Source organism: Phycodurus eques, chromosome 3 (genome assembly GCF_024500275.1).
Source record: "Phycodurus eques isolate BA_2022a chromosome 3, UOR_Pequ_1.1, whole genome shotgun sequence".
Classification (NCBI taxonomy): Eukaryota; Metazoa; Chordata; class Actinopteri; order Syngnathiformes; family Syngnathidae; genus Phycodurus; species Phycodurus eques.
The window spans coordinates 26988198-27008244 of record NC_084527.1 but is presented as its reverse complement, the minus strand read 5'-3'; the positions used below and the strand labels follow the sequence as shown (position 1 = coordinate 27008244).

The following is a 20047-nucleotide window of genomic DNA, read 5'->3' as shown; positions in this document are numbered from 1 at the left end:
TATTTTCACACCACAGATGGAAACACAAAAACTTCTCATTGTTGTGCTTGAGTATTTTATCTTTAAATTATATTTATCCCTAAAATTACACTCTACTGCTCTCTCAAAAAACATATTCCCAACGTAGATTGTCTAAATTCATATATTAATTGTGCAGTTTTAAATTCTACAACATCATAAAATTTTAGATTGAAGGAACAACTAGTTTGTATGGTGAAGAAATCCAAAATGATGTACTATTCTCATTGCTCTTTTTTGCAGTATGAACAGTGATTGTATTGAAGTCTTGTAAGTAGGGCTGGGCGATATTCATATCATGGTATAATTTGAATCCCTTCGCGGTAACGGTATAATATCGTGGTATAAGCTTCAGTGTAAAAATTATCATGGAAGCGTTTATGGATGGGTTGTTGTTTTCGTTAATATAATAATTGTTATATCATGTTGCGTTATCGGCTGTTCAAACAGATTTGATAAGATTGAGCTGAAAAGCTTTTACCGCATACCAAACAAACCTGAAGCTCGTGGAATGCTTCGAACAGCAGTTAAGCCAGCAGTGAAACCTAGTGACAACAACCATGTTTACTATCAACACTTAGATTTGGTAAGACCAGTGTTGGGGAGTAACTCATTACATGTAACGCAATTATGTAATTACAACATTTATGTAATTGTAATTCATGACATTACTGGGAGAAAATGAGAAATTAAATTACAGTTACTTTTAGGGCTGTCACGATCGAATCTTTTTCGAGTTGATGATCCAAAAGATATTTCGTTGAGTACTTGAGTAGTTATTTGTTTTACTACTGACATGCATTTTATTCTCATTCTCATTCATGAGGGCTAGACTTCTCGCCTTAAACTGCATATGTTGGTACTGAGTGAATGGTATAAACTGTAGAGAATTTGAGACATCAAAATCAGCTTTTGCTAAACAATTAGCATTCGGGATTAGCATTAGCGCACTAGCGATTACCATTAAGGTTTAAAAAAAAAAAAACGCTAAATACTATTCAGCTCACTCATACATCATGTTATATGTACATTACACATCTAATAGTGTCTGAAAAAAATCACTTACAGACACTGTTGTTTTTGTCAGTTTATAAGCCGGCCCAATACTACGTCCACCTGCAATAAACTTCCTGATTTTGTTTTGCAATATATTATGATATCATATTGTTCTTATTTTATTTTTACGTTATTATCTTTGTGTAAGTGGAGAGAGACTAGCAAAGTAAGAATTTCATTGTATTTTTATTGTGCATATGACAATAAACATTGAATCTTTAATATTGTTCATATTAGGCACAAATAGCAATGACAAAAGCAGTCTTGACTGCACTCCATATGTATGTATAATATAAAAGCAAGGTGCATATAGATTTAATACATGAATTTATTGTCATACATGTACAAATCTTTTACAATAAAACACAACAGCAGTCTGGATGCTGCAGGCTGAACAAGAGTTCGGGATACATGTGTGCAAAAAGCTTTGCAGCATATATTTGCTTGACATTAGCTGGCAACGAACAAACTTGCATACTGTGAAGTCTCCATGAAAACTAGGTAAGGATTTCTTTCTTACGTTAATTACTTTTTGTCCTCTTTCAGTAATAGCAATACTTTCATAAATGTTGTGTTGCTTGTTACATGCCATGGAGGTGCTCAGGCGAGGATTAGAGAGTACACCAGCACAAACCCCCTGTCTTTCCCCCCCCCCCCCCCCCCCCCCCCCCCACAACTTCCGTGCTACTCTGCCAAAGTACTTTCTCACATGAGGCCCTCCCCCACTGTATAGACACCAAGTGCCCTTATTCGGCGGAATTGCCTCTTCCTCATTCATTAACTTGACCGATCCATCCATTTTCTGTACTGCTTATCCTCATTAGGGTTGCAGGCGTGCTGGAGCCTATCCCAGCTATCTTCGGGCGAGAGGTGGGGTACACCCCGAACTGGTTGCCAGCCAATTGCATGGCAGCCAGCCAATCGCATGGCACATATAAACGAACAACTATTCATACTCACATTCACACCTATGGGTCAACCAATCAACCTACCACGCATGTTTTTCAGATGTGGGAGGAAACCAGAGTACCCAGAGAAAACCCACGCTGGCACGGGGAGAACATGCAAACTCCACACAGGCGGGGCCGGGATTTGAACCCCAGTCCTCACAACTGTGAGGCAGATGTGCTAACCAGTTGATCTCCGTGCCGCCTTAACTTGACCCATTACTACTATTACAACGTTCAGTTGGCCATCAAACTTCGTCCAAAACCAAAGAAAACACCCCCCTGAAGTGTAATGTTTTGTGTTATTTGGGCTACAGTGTCTCTGGTGTCTTGCCCAATGCGCATTGAATTGCGAGACAGCGGTGAAACAGACGGGATCCGCCGCCCCTTGCCAACTTGGCAAGCTTGGCAGCGGTTAGAGAAGCAGCCGGAGGTCTGGTGCAACTGCGTTTGACCCGTCCGCCACACACATCGCAGGGCGAGGAGGGGAAGGGAAAAAAGATAATCTGCCGAAGATTGAACCTCAGCGGCCACAGCAGTGGGTGCACCACATTCCCCCTGCCTGGATGACTTTTTCCACCTTCTCGTGACACGTCGTGGCTGATGACCCTTTACACCGTTGATTAACAGCCCGCTGAATTGAGATAAGACAAAGGGGTGGCCGACTCAGAATATGTCTGCGGTTTGTGTGAGCGTCACGCCCCGCTTAGGAGGACCCATGAGAGGAGGCACGTCTTTGATTGACGGCTAAAATTTCCGGGGAGGTGGGATTTTGAGAGCATTTAGCGACACCCCGACAGCAGCTGGAAGTTGAAAGAATGTCCCAATTAATGACCATTTTGAAGCCTGATTACACATACCTTTTTTTTTTTTTAATTTATTAATCTGTTCATTTATGGTCCGGCTTGTTAACAACTCTCTTATGTGGTGTGTCAAATTTTCTTTGGTCTGTTTGGTTTCACTTTAACTTTGTGAGTAGCCTGGTGTATTTTTGTAGGCAGAAGATGGGTCGCCATGTTTTTATTGACAGTTTATTTTATTGAAATTTAAATATGGGTCTCAACTTTATTTCAATTACACTTGAACAACAACCACACCTGTAAACAAAGATCTGTACATAAAAAACAATTACATTAATAATAATACAATCATATATAACTAAATTAAATAGTTTTTTTTTTTTTTTTTTTTTTTTTTTTAAATAAGCAAGAGCTCCTTAGCGTTGCCATTTAGCATATGGGAGGTGCAGAGTTTTATTCCCGCTTGTTGATCATATATTCCGACCGGCGGGGCCCGGTTGTTCAAAACTCGGTTATTTTTTTTAACCACTGGTAAACTTAACCGACCGTTAACTTTAACGGCACCGTTATCTTGTTGTCCAAACCTCTGTTAACTTTAACCGGCTGTTAACGTGACGTTAAAGTTAACACACCTCAGGGCCGCCGCTAACATTTTAACAGTGTGGTTAACGCTCAAGAGGCGTTCGCGGCTAATGATTCGCTTCAAACTTGGTGTGCATCATCTCAAGACATGGGGCATTAAAAGTTGGGAAAATAACATATTTCATAGATTTATTCAATAAATAAGACATGACTGTGATATATTAGGACATTTGAACGATCTTACGTAATGAAGTCAAAAACAAATATTGGAAATAGATAAATATTGCGTCTGTATGACGCAACTGTAAAATGTCTGTTTTCCTTGTCCTCTGTAACTTGACTAAGAGTCTAAAATTTGATTCAATTAGAAATATCGGCCCTGCCAGGGGCATGAAGCCCCAGACAAGTGAGCTCCATATCGGTTTAAAAAGATATAACAAGCCAAAAGAATTAGCTCATGGATTTATTAAGAATAGTTGATTGTCCCACAATGAAGTCAGTTTTTCAGTAAGAGATTGACAGAATCATATTACATCCCTGTGAAGCACCTGCAAAATACTCTTGTAAGGTTTTTACTGATTTTCCCTGTTCACTGGAATACCATTTAAAGTTCATTCAGAGAAACATGGCAATGGTGATGCATTTTACATAAATATATGTAAAAGTCATGAGTTTATATTGATTATTATATTTCAAAATATTATAAATCAATTAAAAAAAAAGTACAATGAAACCTAAACTGGCATTCGGTATAATAATAATAGGGAGTTATTTTTTGTTTGTTTGTTTTTTCAAACCATCCTTATCAAAATTAAACGTGGTATGATAATTACTGCTTGATATGAAACTAAAATATATATAAAATATTAAAAATAAAATCATCGTCTATAAAATCTCTAGTAATTGTAGGTGATGCCCCTTCTCTGTATTAGTTCTTAAGTACAAAACAGAGAGCGGTACGTGTTTGGAACACGGATAAATTCAGTGAATTTCATTTCAATATGATACCTATTATCACAATAGACACGCCATAATTGTTCCTGTAGATGATGTTACAGTGTACAAAAAATAATAAGTTTATGGTTGTTTAATCTTACAGGAAAGTTCACCAACCTTTGTGCGAAATGGCCCGGGTCTGCTCACGACAGCTAAACCGGAAGTCAACAAAATGAGGAATTGTGGGATATAATGGCGCTGACCAGTGACGGTCCACTACACGGTTAACTTTGACGGTGCCGTTTACTAACGATGTGACTAACCATGTTTTGAACAATGCATATTTCATGGTCGGTTAGCTAACGGTGGGGTAAGAATTTAACCGGTGGTTAGGGGTTAACCGGTGGTTAAAATAACTGAGTTTTGAACAACCGGGATGCTGAAATTTAAATCTCGGGATCATAGCGTCCATAATGTGATGTCACTCACATTTGCTACAAGCTGACTTTGAAAGTAGAGAGAAGGAATTACTCACTATGGCAAATACTGTCCTAATGACATTTGTTTTATATTGCATGACAATCACAAAAATATTCTAAAATATATATTAGATATATATATATATATATTAATAATATAATATATAATATATATTATATATATATATTATATATATTAATATTAATATATATTAATATTCTTCAAAAATATGCTTCAACATTGGAACACAGCATGGCAGTTTTGAAGCGGTCTGTGGAAACATGTTCCTTTTTGCTTCATTTTGTTGCTTTTGAATTGAATGCAATTGAATTACGTTATTGCAGATGAAAGCCCATCCATATGTTTTGCAAACTAATTGAGAGGTTCGGTTCTGGTAGAGAGGTAATTAAACGCTTCTACAAAGGTGTTCATATGCCTTTCTAATTTGCAAACTGCTCCCCTCTCTCAATGCAACGGTATTTTCAAGTGGGTAGAATACAGGAACACAAACACTAACCATTATGCACTCATGCTGCCCCTAACCATTTAGCCCAAGAAGAAGGTCCAATGTTGTTTTTGTGTCTTCATAGCTTTTCCATTTAGTGCATTTTTCATTTCAGATGAATACAACCAGGAAGAAGGGAAAGAGAACCACCCTCCAGTGTTGTCACCTGCACCAAGCAAGAAGCGTCGTGTGGCTCCCCTCGAAGGCTGTGAAGGGAAGATTAGAGAAACACACACACACACGCCAGACCTTCGTTTAAATGGGAGTGAGGAGGTATTATCTCTCTGACCGTAGACTTCCTTGATTGGTGTCAGTTAAACAACCGCAATTTCTTGTGTATACTGGGCTCCTTTTCCCCCAAAAAAATTGTCAAAAGTTAATAGTGCACATTATACAGAGGTATAGGGAAAAATGGAAAAAACTTTCACATTTTAGAAATGTATGCCGCCATCTAGAGGTGATGAAAAAGCTGTACACTTTCATTCCAATATGCCACCGCCACCTAGAGGTTATGAGAGGTGTAGCCTCCACTTTCATTCCAATATGACAGGGGTACGTATGACTGCATATATGTACAGTTGTGCTAGTAAGTTTACATAAACTAGCAGAATTTGTGAAATTTTTTGTTTTGTTTTGTTTTTTTAAATATGACTGAAAAACAACCATCATTAATTTATTTGTTTTGTTTAATGATAATGCTTTTCTGAAATGCTTGACAGTTTAATTTGAATCTCATTCAAATAAAATTAAATGTTTAGCCTGGCCCTTCATGTTTTCTTTAAAGAATTGTACTCATCTTAAAAATTATGCCTGGGTAATCAATGAGAAAACACACAACTGTGTGTTTTCTCATTTATGAAGTAAAAGTAAGGCTGTGAATTTAAAAATAAGAGCAAATAAATAAAAAAGCAAGTGTTATATGTTCAAATAAAGTGCTTAACTTTCAGAATAATTATTTGAAAAAAAAACTAACAAAATACAAATAATACTTAATGCTTAAACTGCATTATACATAGCGAGAAGGGTTTTCTAGAATTTTTAGTTCAACTTTGGGGGTGCGTATTATACATCGGTGCACATTATACACGAGAAATTACGGTACGTTTCTGCTTCTCTCAAGTCAGTGTTAATAATAATAATAATAACCATTATTATACCTTGCGCTGAAATGTTAAGGTATATTTAGATGTATAGGTATATTTCTTTTGCTTTTAAAAGTACAACTCATTCCACTGATTGGAAGCTTTGAAAATATTTTATGTCTAAAGGGAGATATGGAACAAGTGGCAGAGTGCAATGACACAGTCAACAAAGGGCTACCGCGATCAAGTGAGACTGAAGAAGAAACCCAACCTGTGCTTCTTTCTACACCCCTCCGTGGTTGCCGTAAACCACCCGTGTCTGTGAAACATGTATTTTCATTCACAAGCAACCAACAGGTGTGTTGTTGTCACTTGTACAACCCAAATTCCAATGAAGTTGGGACGTTGTGTTAAACATAAATAAAAAGAGAATACAATGATTTGCAAATCATGTTCAACCTATATTTAACTGAATACACTAAAAAGACAAGATATTTAATGTTCAAACTGATAAACTTTTATTGGTCTTAGAAAATAATCATTAACTTAATTTTATGGCAGCAAACACGTTCCAAAAATGCTGGGACAGGGTCATGTTTACCACTGTGTTACATCACCTTTTCTTTTAACAACATTCAATAAACGTTTGGGAATTGAGGACACTAATTGTTGAAGCTTTGTAGGTGGAATTATTTCCGATTCTTGCTTGACGTACAGCTTCACCTGTTCAACAGTCCGGGGTCTCCATTGTCGTATTTTACGCTTCATAATGCACCACACATTTTCAATGGGAGACAGGTCTGGACTGCAGGCAGGCCAGTATAGTACCCCCACTTTTTTACTATGAAGCCACGCTGTTGTAACACGTGCAGAATGTGGTTTGGCATTGTCTTGCTGAAATAAGAAGGGGCGTCCATGAAAAAAACGTTACTTAGATGGCAGCATATGTTTCTCCAAAACCTGTATGTACCTTTCAGCATTAAGGGTGCCTTCACAGATGTGTAAGTTACCCATGCCATTGGCACAAACACAGCCCCATACCATCACAGATGTTGGCTTTTGAACTTTGCGTCCATAACAGTCCGGATGGTTCTTTTCCTCTTTGGCCCGGAGGACACGACGTCCACAATTTCCAAAAACAATTTGAAATGTGGACTCGTCGGACCACAGAACACATTTCCACTTTGCATCAGTCCATCTTAGATGAGCTCGGGCCCAGAGAAGCCGGCGGCGTTTCTGGGTGTTGTTGATAAATGGCTTTTGCTTTGCATAGTAGTGTTTCAAGTTGCACTTACGGATGTAGCGCCAAACTGTGTTTACTGACATTGGTTTTCTGAAGTGTTCCTTAGCCCATGCGGTGATATCCTTTTCACATTGATGTCGGTTTTTGATGCAGTGCTGCCTGAGGGATCGAAGGTCACAGGCATTCAATGTTGGTTTTCGGCCTTGCTGCTTACATGCAGTGATTTCTCCAGATTCTCTGAACCTTTTGATGATATTATGGACCGTAGATGATGAAATCCCTAAATTACTTGCAATTATACGTTGAGGAATATTGTCCTTAAACTGTTCCGACTATTTTCTATCGCACTTGCTCACAAAGAGGTGAACCTCACCCCTTCTTTGCTTGTGAATGACTGTGCAATTCAGGGAAGCTCCTTTTATACCCAATCATGGCACCCACCTGTTCCCAATTAGCCTGTTCACCTGTGGGATGTTCCAAACAGGTGTTTGATGAGCATTCCTCAACTTTGTCAGTCTTTTTTGCCACCTGTCCCAGCTTGTTTGGAACGTGTTGCAGCCATAAAATTCTAAGTTAATGATTGTTTGCCAAAAACAAAGTTTTATCAGTTTTAACATTAAATGTCTATGTAGTGTATTCAATTAAATATAGGTTGAACATGATTTCCAAATCATTGTATTCTGTTTTTACTTATGTTTAACACAACGTCCCAACTTCATTGGAATTGGGGTTGTATATGTTAGCAATGAATTGCCAAAAATGGAGGATTGTCTGCTTTATATTATCCACGAATTTAGCAGGACTCCACTGTACTTCCTTAATTGGCCAATGAATCACCATTCATGGATATTTTTTTTCGTTGGTCTCCAAATTTGGATCTGTCCTACTATTTACTGGTTAACTATTTCATTGTCAACAGCAACAAAGCTAGTGATGGCAGTACTTGTACTGTAGATCTGTACAGTGAAGGCACTTTAATGCAGTCCAACAGAATGACAATGTAATTTTTTCTCTCTGCAGGACAATGTGTTTGAACCTCGAAGCCACAGCCAAGTACAGCCCAGTGAGCTAAGATCAGCTTCACCAGAGAAGTCTTTATCTGCGTTCCAGTTCTCATTGCGCCCCTCTCAACTGGAGATAAAGCCAGCAGGTAAAATACACACACTGCTCTCAGTCATGCAAGAATAACTAGTCTTTCGTATTGGTTCCAAAAATGTTTACATACAAACACAGGTTTGTATTTTATGCATCCCGTGTGTGTGTGTGTGTGTGTGTGTGTGTTTATTTCGAACACGTATAGAACAATAGAATTAGGGATGTCCCAATCACATTTTTTTGCACCCGAGTCAGAGTCTTTAATTTTTAAGGATCTGCCGATACAGAGTCCCGATCCTATACCTGGCACTCCTATGTACACTACCAATGCAATAAAAATGAGCATGCATCCAAATTTTCTCAAATTAATATACAGTGGTGTCTTGAGATTCAATTTTACTTCTTTCCGTGATCATGCTTTTATCTCAAAACACTCGTATCTAAAAAATATTTCCCATTAAAATGAATGGGAATGGAATTAATCGGTTCCAGTCCCCAAAAAATACCACTGGTTTTTTTTGTAAAGTTTTTTTTTTTTAAGTAGCGGTATATTGTAAAATATAGTCATAAAACATAATAGAAGAGAATGTAAAGATATTAACTGATTTTATGAAGTGTAAAGAAGCCAAAAGTCTCACACACGCTGAGGATTTATTTGCATGCCTCTAACTCTCGCTCGACCACAGCCTTATCCTGCTCCCGGAGCATGACGACGCTGTGTATCTTGTCAGCAGCATTGTTTTTGTTTTTATGGTTAATTTTCAACCTAAGTCCACCTGGTAGTGACAATGTACAGCTTGAAGCCTCTTTTTTTAAAGAATATTTACTAATTATATATATATATATATATATATATATATATTTAGAACTATATTTGTCAACTCTATTGTTAAATCCAAATCTTAAATGCGCCTAAATCATAATTTGAAATGCTAAATGTAAATTTCAATAATTAAATCTAAATGTTAAATATATATCTGAATATAAAACTTACATTTTAATGTTCAATATATATTTAAATGTAAATATAAATATTAAATATATCTCTATGATAAATGTTAGTTATAAATATTAAATATACAGTGGGTACGGAAAGTATTCAGACTCCCTTAAATTTTCACTCTTTGTTATATTGCAGCCATTTGCTAAAAATCATTTGTTCTTTTTCCCCCCTCATTAATGTACACACAGCACCTCACATTGACAGAAAAAAGACTGAATTGTTGAAATTTTTGCAGATTTATGAAAAAAAACTGAAATATCACACAGTCATAAATATTCAGACCCTTTGCTGTGACACTCATATTTAACTCTGGTGCTGTCCATTTCTTCTGATCGTCCATGAGATGGTTCTACACCTTCATTGGAGTCCAGCTGTGTTTGATTATACTGATCGGACTTAATTAGGAAAGCCACACACCTGTCTATATAAGACCTTACAGTGCATGTCAGAGCAAATGACAATCATGAGGTCAAAGGAACTGCCTGAAGAGCTCAGACACAGAATTGTGGAAAGGGACAGATCTGGCCAAGTTTTAAAAAAAATAAAATAAAATTCTGCTGCACTTAAGGTTCATAAGAGCACAGTGGCCTCCATAATTCCTAAATGGAAGACGTTTGGGACGACCAGAACCCTTCCTAGAGCTGGCCGTCAGGCCAAACTGAGCAATCGGGGGAGAAGAGCCTTGGTGAGAGAGGTAAAGAAGAACCCAAAGATCATTGTGGCTGAGCTCCAGAGATGCAATCGGGAGATGGGAGAAAGTTCTAGAAAGTCAACCATCACTGCAGCCCTACACCAGTCGGGGGTTTTTCCACAGTAGTCCGAAAGAAGCCTTTCCTCAGTGCAAGATACATAAAAGCCCGCATAGAGTTTCCTAAAAAACACCTGAAGGACTCCAAGATGGTGAGAAATAAGATTCTCTGGTCTGATGAGACCAAGATATAACTTTTTGGCCTTAATGCTAAGCGGTATTTGTGGGGGTGGGGGGGAAGGGACTGCTCATCACCTGTCCAATACAGTCCCAACATTGAAGCATGGTGGTGGCAGCATCATGGTGTGGGGGTGTTTTTCAGCTGAAGGGACAGGACGACTGGTTGCAAAGAAAGGTGAATGCGGCCAAGTGCAGGGATATCCTGAACGAAAACCTTCTCCAGACTGCTCAGGACCTCAGACTGGGCCGAAGGCTCACCTTCCAACAAGACAATGACCCTAAGCACACAAATAAAATAACGAAGAAGAGGCTTCTGAACAACTCCGTGATTGTTCTTGAATGGCCCAGCCAGAGCCCTGACTTAAACCCAATTGAGCATCTCTGGAGAGACCTGAAAATGACTGTCCACCAACATTCACCATCCAACCTTACAGAACTAGAGAGGATCTGCAAGGAAGAATGGCAGAGGATCCCCGAATCCAGGTGTGAAAAACTTGTTGCATTATTCCCAAAAAGACTCCTGGCTGTATTAGCTCAAAAGGGTGCTTCAACTAAATACTGAGCAAATGTTCTGCATACTTATGGCTATGTGATGTTTAAGTTTTTCTTTTTTAATAAATCAGTTTTAGTCTGTCAATATGGGATGCAGTGTGTATATTAATGAGGGAAAAAATGAACTTAAATGATTTTAGCAAATGGCTGCAATATAACAAAGAGTAAAAATTTAAGGGGGTCTGAATACTTTCCTTACCCACTGTATATGTAAATGAATCTTAATCTATATGTTGAATGTAAATGTAAAATTTTTAGCTAAATGGTAGATCTATATGTGAAAAATATATCTAAATGTTAAATCTATATCTTAATAATGAATGTAAATGTTTAATATAGAGCTAAATATATACAAATGTTTAATCTAAATCTTAATGTTAAATGTATATCTTACATTTAACATTAAGCTCTAACCAGTCGGTTAGAGCGTCAGCCTCACAGTTCTGAGAACCCGGGTTCAATCCCCGGCCCCGCCTGTGTGGAGTTTGCATGTTCTCCCCGTGCCTGTGTGGGTTTTCTCTGGGCACTCCGGTTTCCTCCCATATCCCAAAAACATGCATTAATTGGAGACTCTAAATTGCCCGTAGGTGTGAATGTGAGTGCGCATGGTTGTTTCTTTGTATGTGCCCTGCGATTGGCTGGCAACCAGTTCAGGGTGTACCCCGCCTCCTGCCCGATGACAGCTGGGATAGGCTCCAGCACGCACGCGACCCTAGTGAGGAGAAGCGGCTCAGAAAATGGATGGATGGATGGATGGATGGATAAATAGAACTGTTAAAGCTAAATGTTTCGGGTGGAACTAAATATCGAGCTAAAATGCAAATCCATACTAACGACAGGTGGAAGTACCAAAATAAAAGCTCAAGGTCAGACTGTGTCTGTAGCCCCCCAAAAATTACATATAAAAAGCATCTGGGGAAATAGACTCTTGGACACAGATTATAGTTGTTATAACTACCGTATTTTCACGGCCATAAGGCGCACTTAAAAGTCTTACATTTTCTCCAAAATGGACGGGGCGGGGCGCCTTATAATGCGGCGCGCCTTATGTGTGCACCGAGTTCCAAAATCTATAGATTTTGTTGTGATGAGCGCGCCGCTTGACTGAGAGCATTTCCTTCCGACACGCTGTTTATACAGAGGAAAAGCGGACGTGGCTGAGGACAGCATACGGTTGTTAAGGGGGAAGGGTGCGTGTGAAGGAGTACGCTAAAGGCACGCCCTCAGTAGGTATATAGTGCCGGTATGTGCATTGTGCAAAACATTGGTTTAGCTGAGGACCCCAGAAAATGGCACCTACGAAGAGACACACTTAAACTGCAAGCCATCAGTTACGCGGAGGAACATGGGAATCGAGCAGCCGCGAGAGTATTCAAGATCAACGAATCCATGGTTCGCAAGTGGAGGAAGCAGGAAAACGAGCTTCGACAAGTCAAGAAGACGAAGCTGAGTTTCCGCGGAAACAAGGCGAGGTGGCCCGAGTTGGAAGACCAACTCGAGCAATGGATTAATGATCAAAGAGCAGCCGGGAGAAGCGTCTCTACAGTCACCATTCGACTGAGTACAATAACTGAGCTTGCTATCATTCCGGGTGGCTTGACGAAGGAACTCCAACTGCTGGACATCGGTGTAAACAGGGCATTCAAAGTGAAGTTGCGAGCACCGTGGGAGCGATGGATGACAGATGGCGAACACAGTTTAGCAAGACTAGGAGGAAGTACCGGGCGAGTTACGCCACAATTTGTGAATGGATTGTGGATTCTTAGGCTAACGTGTCTGCTTGCACTGTTGTTCGAGCTTTCGTAAAAGCCGGCATCATTTCTGAGGAGCTGCACGGGAACGAGACTGACTCCGACAATGACGAGAGGGAACCTGGCGTGTTTGGAGAACTTGCTCAGCTGTTCATTTCGGATACAGAAGATGAGGACTTTGGATTTGTGGATGAGGATTGATCAAAAAATAATGTGAGTATATTGTTAAATTCATCAATAAAGTACAACCAAACTCAGTTTTGCTCCCACTGTCTTTTTAAAAACATTGTTTTAGCATGCATGCATGCTGCCGTATGTTTTAAGCTCGCGTAGGTTTTGCATGCACCCAATAATACGGTGCGCCTTATGTACGTGTTAAATACAGTAATGCACCCCGTAACTGAGACTGCGCCTTTTAATACGGTGCGCCTTATGGTCGTGAAAATACGGTTCATAAAATCACAAACCCGTTTCGAGAAACTTTATTTGACGTGTACGTTTATTGTTTACCCATCACTTTTAAGAACAGCGGAGGATTTAAGACCCGTGGGATCCCCGGCCGTCCACCTCCACCAGGTGGCAGGTGCACACCACTGTTAGCCAATATCCAAGCTGCTCAGTATGCAAACATGTCCGGTCAAACGGTGTTAGCAGAGAACATTTGCAGAGTGGTTTTGACAGCAATACCTAATTTTTCCATGGCGACGGTGACAGCAACGACCACAGGGCTCCCACAGACCACCTCGTTGTTTTTTTATTGTGTGTATGTGTCTAGCGTAGCGTGTGTAATCACGTAGCAGTGCGTTGTAATCCAAACACACAAAGTGAGAGCTATGCTTTTTTTTTTTTTTTTTTAAAAGGCAATGTGTAAACTTATTTACATTTCTAATAAATTACTTTCTCCTTGTGACTGCCTCTGTCTCTCCTCCATCAGCATTACAGCAGCATAAATGAAACAAGTGCACACTTGTTTCATTTATGTATCCAAAATGAAGTGCGTTGGTGCTCGTAATAAATCTCTATGGGGCTACCGTTAGCCAGTTTTGTGACATTAGCTTGGATTAGAACCCAGTGTTACATGATTAGACATACTACGCTAGACGCACGAAAGACACTTATCGAGGTGGTCTGTAATAGGCTAACAGTGGCGTGCACCTGCCACCTGGTGGAGCTGGACGGCCAAGACTCCCACGGGTCTTAAATCCTCCAGCTGTACTTAAGTGACAGCGAAACACTAAAAGTACACATCAAATACAGTTTCTCCAAACATGTTAGTTATTTCATGTAGTTGTTATAACTATGATCTCTTCCCAAGAGTCCATCTCCCCAGATAAGATGCTTTTTGTTATTTTTTTGGGACTATAGACACACACTGACATTGAGCTTTTATTTTCGTACTTCAACCAGTTGGCTCTTTGGATTTGGATTTTTGCTAAATATTTAGTTGCTAAATATTTAACATTTAGGCTTAACAATTATATTTAGATATATATTTAACATTTATGTTTATATATTTAACATTTTGATTTAACATTTAGATATAGATTAAACATTTGTTTATATATATATATATATATATATATATATATATATATATATATATACCTTTAGCTATATATTCAACATTTATATTCAACATTTAGCTAAAAATTTAACATTTAAATATATATTTAATTATATTTACATTTAAAATATATGTAAGATTTATATTTAGATGTATATTTATCATTTAGATTTAATATTTATATTTAAACTTGCAGTTAACATTTAAAGTTATGATTTAGGTGCAACATTTAATATCTGGATTTAACAATAGAGTTGACAAATATAGTTCTAAATGTGCAGAAAAGTGACTCAAAAATTCACAGCAGTTTTTTTTTTAAACACTGTTTGAAACTATATGTGACAAAATGTTGCTATTTTCAGAGCGAGCTGCTTTACAAATGGCACCCCATACTATTTTTTCCCCATGACAATATTATTTTATATTTATATACACTTAATATTCACAATATAAGCTTTTAGAATGCAATATTCTTGTATTTCACTGCATTTGATTTATTCAATTGTAAACAATAAATTTGCTCCGACTCAGTGGCTGCTGTTGCTGTTGTTCATTGCGTATGGAGCCACAACACTCAAACAGTGGACCTTTTTGCTCCACTTGGATATTAAGTGGGTTACCGTTTTGCATTCGGGTGGCTTTTTATTTTTCTCATGCTCCCCGATTTCCGGATAGGTCTGCTAATGCATCCTAACTCATGCTAATGCTAACGTGTGTTAGCACGTGCTAATGCTCAGCGCAAACTGCTTAGCACACCGCTAAGAGCGGGTAGTAGACAATACTTCCAAATAATGCTTGATGCATCTTGTGTCTTCATGATGAGTGGAGTCTGCATTCTGCAGTAGCACAGCAGTTTACCATTTGCATAGTTGCGCAGGCAGACACACTTGCACGTACAGACACACAGAACCCTCCCTCCACACTTAAAGGCTTTTCTTTCACTTGTCGGCAGACAGGCAGTAATTGGCCGACCGTCTGCTTTTTGTTTACTGGCCTTGAAGACACAATTACAGCGCTGTAGTGTTTTCTTTTTTCAAGTGCCGGCACTATAAAAAAGTGGTACCGTGCTATTTTTTTACATCAAAATACCTCAGTTCGGTATTGGTATCGGTCCGCGGTGCAACGTGTGGGTGTGTGTGGGTGTGGGCGTGCGTGCTTGTGGGCGTATAATTTACTGTATATGGGCCATTCACTAGCTATCTTTTTTTTTTTTAGCTCTAAATTTGATGATACCGTATACACCGGGGGCCCCCTCTGGAGCCAGGCCTGGGGTGGGGCTTGAATGCAAGTGCCTGGTGGCCGGGCCTGCACCCATGGGGGCCGGCGGGGCACAGCCCAAAAGGGTAACGTGGGTCCCCCTTCCCATGGACTCACCTCCTGTGGAGGGGGCCATAGGGGTCGGGTACAGTGTGAGCTGGGCGGTGGCCAAAGGCACGGACCTTGGTGATTCGATCCCCGGCTACAGAAGCTGGCTCTAGGGACATGGAATGTCACCTCTCTGGCAGGGAAGGAGCCCGAGCAGGTGTGTGAGGTTGAGAAGACTCGCCTCCACACACAACTTGGACTCTGGTACCAGTCCCCTCGAGAGGGGTTGGACTCTTTTCCACTCTGGAGTTGCCCACGGTGAGAGTCGCCGAGCAGGTGTGGGTATACTTATTGCCCCGCCCGGCCCGGCGCCTGTACATTGGGGTTCACCCCGGTGGACGAGAGGGTAGCCTCCCTCCGCCGTCGGGTGGGGGGGGACGGGTCCTGACTGTTGTTTGTGCCTATGCACCAAACAGCAGGTCAGAGTACCCACCCTTTTTGGAGTCCTTAGAGGGCGAGCTGGAGATCACTCCCGCTAGGGACTCCATCGTTCTGCTGGGGGACTTCAGTGATCACGTGGGCAATGACAGAGACGTGGAAGGGCGTGATTTGGAGGAACGCCCCCCCCCCCCCCCCCCCCCCGATCAGAACCCGAGCGGTGTTCTGTTATTGCACTTCTGTGCTCATCACGGATTGTCCATAACAAACACCATGTTCAAGCATAAGGGTGTCCAGACGTGCACTTGGCACCAGGACACTCAAGGTTGCAGTTCAATGATCAACTTTGTGATCGTGTCATCGGACTTGCGGCCGCATGTCTCAGACACTCGGGTGAAGAGAGGGGCGGAGCTGTCAACTGATCACCACCTGGTGGTGAGTTGGCTCCGATGGTGGGGGAAGATGCCGGTCCGACGTGGCAGGCCCAAACGTATTGTGAGGGTCTGCTGGGAACGTCTGGCAGAATCCCCTGTCAGAAGGAGTTTCAACTCCCACCACCGACAGAACACAATAATGTGACTCAAGTAAAAAGTAGTCATCTAAAAAATTACTTGAGTAAAAAATACAAAGTGAAATTATTACTCAGGTATTGAGTAAGTAGTGAGTAACTTGTGATTATTTTTTTTAAACTACAGCATGAACATCAATTTAACATAAATAAATAAATACAAAATGAAATGTCCAAATTCTGGTGTGTGTGTGTGTGTGTGTGTGTGTATGCACAGTCAAAACTCCCAAAAAACATAAATTTTCTGCATGGTGTTTTCTCAAATTATAAGTGAGCTGAAATATCCACGTTTAGGCAGACAGTTCCACACAAATACTACAATGCATGAAAGCTGTTGTTTTTGTTCCTCCAAATGTCTACACAAGTAGCGCGCCGTTGCCTTCATGGTAACGACGGCATTCCCAACATGGGCGCCACGTACGCACAATGATCAGCGGGGCAGGCTTATCTAGTGTTAATACCCATGTCCGAGAAGCCCAATGAAAGACGTTGTGTGAGGTGGTCATGTGACATTTTTGTGTCGTTTGATTGGTGAACTCGACTTAAATGTCACTCATGCTTAAACTGGATTGTCGCAAACAGCGCTCGATGCGGAAGTCGAAGTCAGAGTCTCGCGCGCAAAATGGTTGATAAATAAGAAATAATTAATTTTAAAAAAGTCGCGAACGACATTCAGACAATTCTAACGGAAAACTCATCGGATCTATACTATTCCTGTAAATTGACTATTTTGAGTTCAAAACGGCGAATTTCGCCGAAAGGCGAATGATTTGCATGTATGAGAGATAAAGTGGTGAGTGACACGAGTGGCACTCAATGACTAAGATGTGAGTATAAAAGCAGTTGAAATGGTAAACTATAATAAATGTTGAGTAATGTTCTTACCAATGACAGTAAAAGCATTAAATTGATTCACTTATTTGGTAATTTCAAAAAGGATCTTAAGGACGTATAGGATTTTCTCAAATTCGAACTTTTTAGTTCAAGATGATATTCTAAATATTTAGTGGTAAATATTTGTAGGATAACTTTAACTGTCAGATAATTATAACTGATTTCAAAAGCAGGACAAAGTCATCAAAGTTACATAAGTGGGGATGGGGCGTGACTATGTTTGCCTTGGGCCCCCAAATGACAAGCTAGCTACTATCTATATGGACCTCGTTCAAGCCAGAGTGGTCGCTCGGCCTGACAACCAAAGTGGGATTAGTGGCTCATGCATTGATTTAAGTAACGTAAATTGCTTGACACGTTGACACTTCAAACATACGTCGCGGTAATATGCATGCTTCAATTTGGCGCCAAGTGGTATCAGGTCTTGGAGCCGGGAAATCCTGTGAGCCTGACAATTTAGCCAGCAGAGGCTGAATAAGGCATTGAAGCATTTTACGAAGCGGGGGAAAAAAACTAAAGGCTTCTTTATACTCGTGCGGGCGGAGACCGCGCTGACATCACTGCAGCTTTCCCACACCCAGTTTGCCTTTATACTCGAGCGCAACCCATGCGTGCAGTTTTGAAAATGTACTGCATTTCTCCTCCAAGTCGAGGGTGTCTCTACGGCTTGTATTGGGTAGGACACCACAGGGTGAAGTTTCCTTTGCATTTTTTGGCCATTTAACAAGGTCATAAATCAGTAGCGTCATTTATACACGTGTCGTTACCACCAACTATGTAGCTGCATGGACTGTCATTACAGCCTACATCAGGACACACTGAACTAAAAAATAACAATATAAATGTATTGTTTTCCATGCATTCAAACAGAGCAATCCCCCATTCTATGCTTATGCTATACTAATCTTATTTGGGACATTCCACTGAATTGGTGCTATTTGCGTCCCCAGGAATTGTATAAGCGCAATTACAATTACATGAAAATATTAAGTATCCTGCATATTGATCTGTAATTAGCTAAGCGTTAACATTCTTTTGAGCATAAATGTCATGTGGCCATATTAAATAATTGCAAATATTATGTTAAAGGTCCCATATTTTGGTTATCTAGACCGCCATAGAGTGACTCTTTAACATGGACATAGGATAAAAGTGTCAGTATAAAAGTCCATCCATCCATTTTCTACCGCTTATCGGAGGTCGGGTCACGGGGGCAGCAGCTTTAGCAGGGACGCCCAGACTTCCCTCTGCCCAGTCACTTAATCCAGCTGTTCCGGGGGATCCCGAGGCGTTCCCAGGCCAGGCGAAAGACGTAGTCTCTCCAGCATGTCCTGGGTCGTCCCCGGAACACCTCACCGGGGAGGCGTCCGGGAGACATCTGAATCAGATGCCCCAGCCACCTCATCTGGCTCCTCTCGATGTGGAGGAGCAGCGGCTCTACTCTGACCCCCTCCCAGATGACCGAGATTCTCACCCTATCTATAAGGGAGAGACCAGACACCCTGCGGAGGAAACTCATTTAGGCCGCTTGTATCCGGGATCTTGTTCTTTCGGTCACGACCCACAGCTCGTGACCATAGGTGAGGGTAGGAACGTAGATCGACCGGTAAATTGAGAGCTTTGCCTTTCGGCTTAGCTCCTTCTTTACCACAACGGACCAATACAAAGTCCGCATCACTGCAGACGCTGCACCGATCCGCCTGTCGATCTTCCGTTCCATTCTTCCCTCACTCGTGAACAAGAAACCAAGAATGTTGAACTCCTCCACTTGGGGGAGGATCTCATCCCCGACCTGGAGAGAGCACGCCACCCTTTTCCGACTGAGAACCATGGTCTCACATTTGGAGCTGCTGATTCTCGTGCCAGCCGCTTCACACTCTGCTGCAAACTGCTCCAGTGAGAGTTGGAGATCACGGCTATATGAAGCCAACAGAACCACATCATCTGCAAAAGGGAATTGAGGTCTTCGAAGTATTCTCCCCACCGTCTCACAACGTCCCAAGTCGAGGTCAGCAGCGCCCCATCTCCACTATAGACAGTGTTGATGGTGCACTGCTTCCTCCTCCTGAGACGCCGGATGGTGGACCAGAATTTCCTCGAAGCCGTCCGGAAGTCTTTCTCCATGGCCTCACCAAACTCCTCCCACGCTGCATTCCGCTTGGCCAGCCGGTACCCATCAGCTGCCTCAGGAGTCCCACAGGCCAAAAAGGCCTGATAGGACTCCTTCTGAAGACAACAAACTTCCTCCTGAAAATGTGCATACTAAATCACAATTGCAATAATTGTTTAATATAAACAAC

General features: G+C 40.8%; 1 protein-coding gene across 9 annotated transcripts in view; it reads left to right on the top strand.

Annotated features, from left to right (window-relative positions):
• The window catches only part of cdca2 (cell division cycle associated 2), a 55487-nt gene that overhangs the window by 9575 nt on the left and 25865 nt on the right, over positions 1 to 20047 (top strand). For all 9 annotated transcript variants that reach the window (XM_061672955.1, XM_061672960.1, XM_061672961.1 and 6 more), the window contains 3 exons: positions 5440 to 5597; positions 6593 to 6763; positions 8670 to 8799. In XM_061672955.1, coding sequence (XP_061528939.1) covers positions 5440 to 5597; positions 6593 to 6763; positions 8670 to 8799 — 459 coding nt within the window. The remainder of the gene's footprint in view (positions 1 to 5439; positions 5598 to 6592; positions 6764 to 8669; positions 8800 to 20047) is intronic.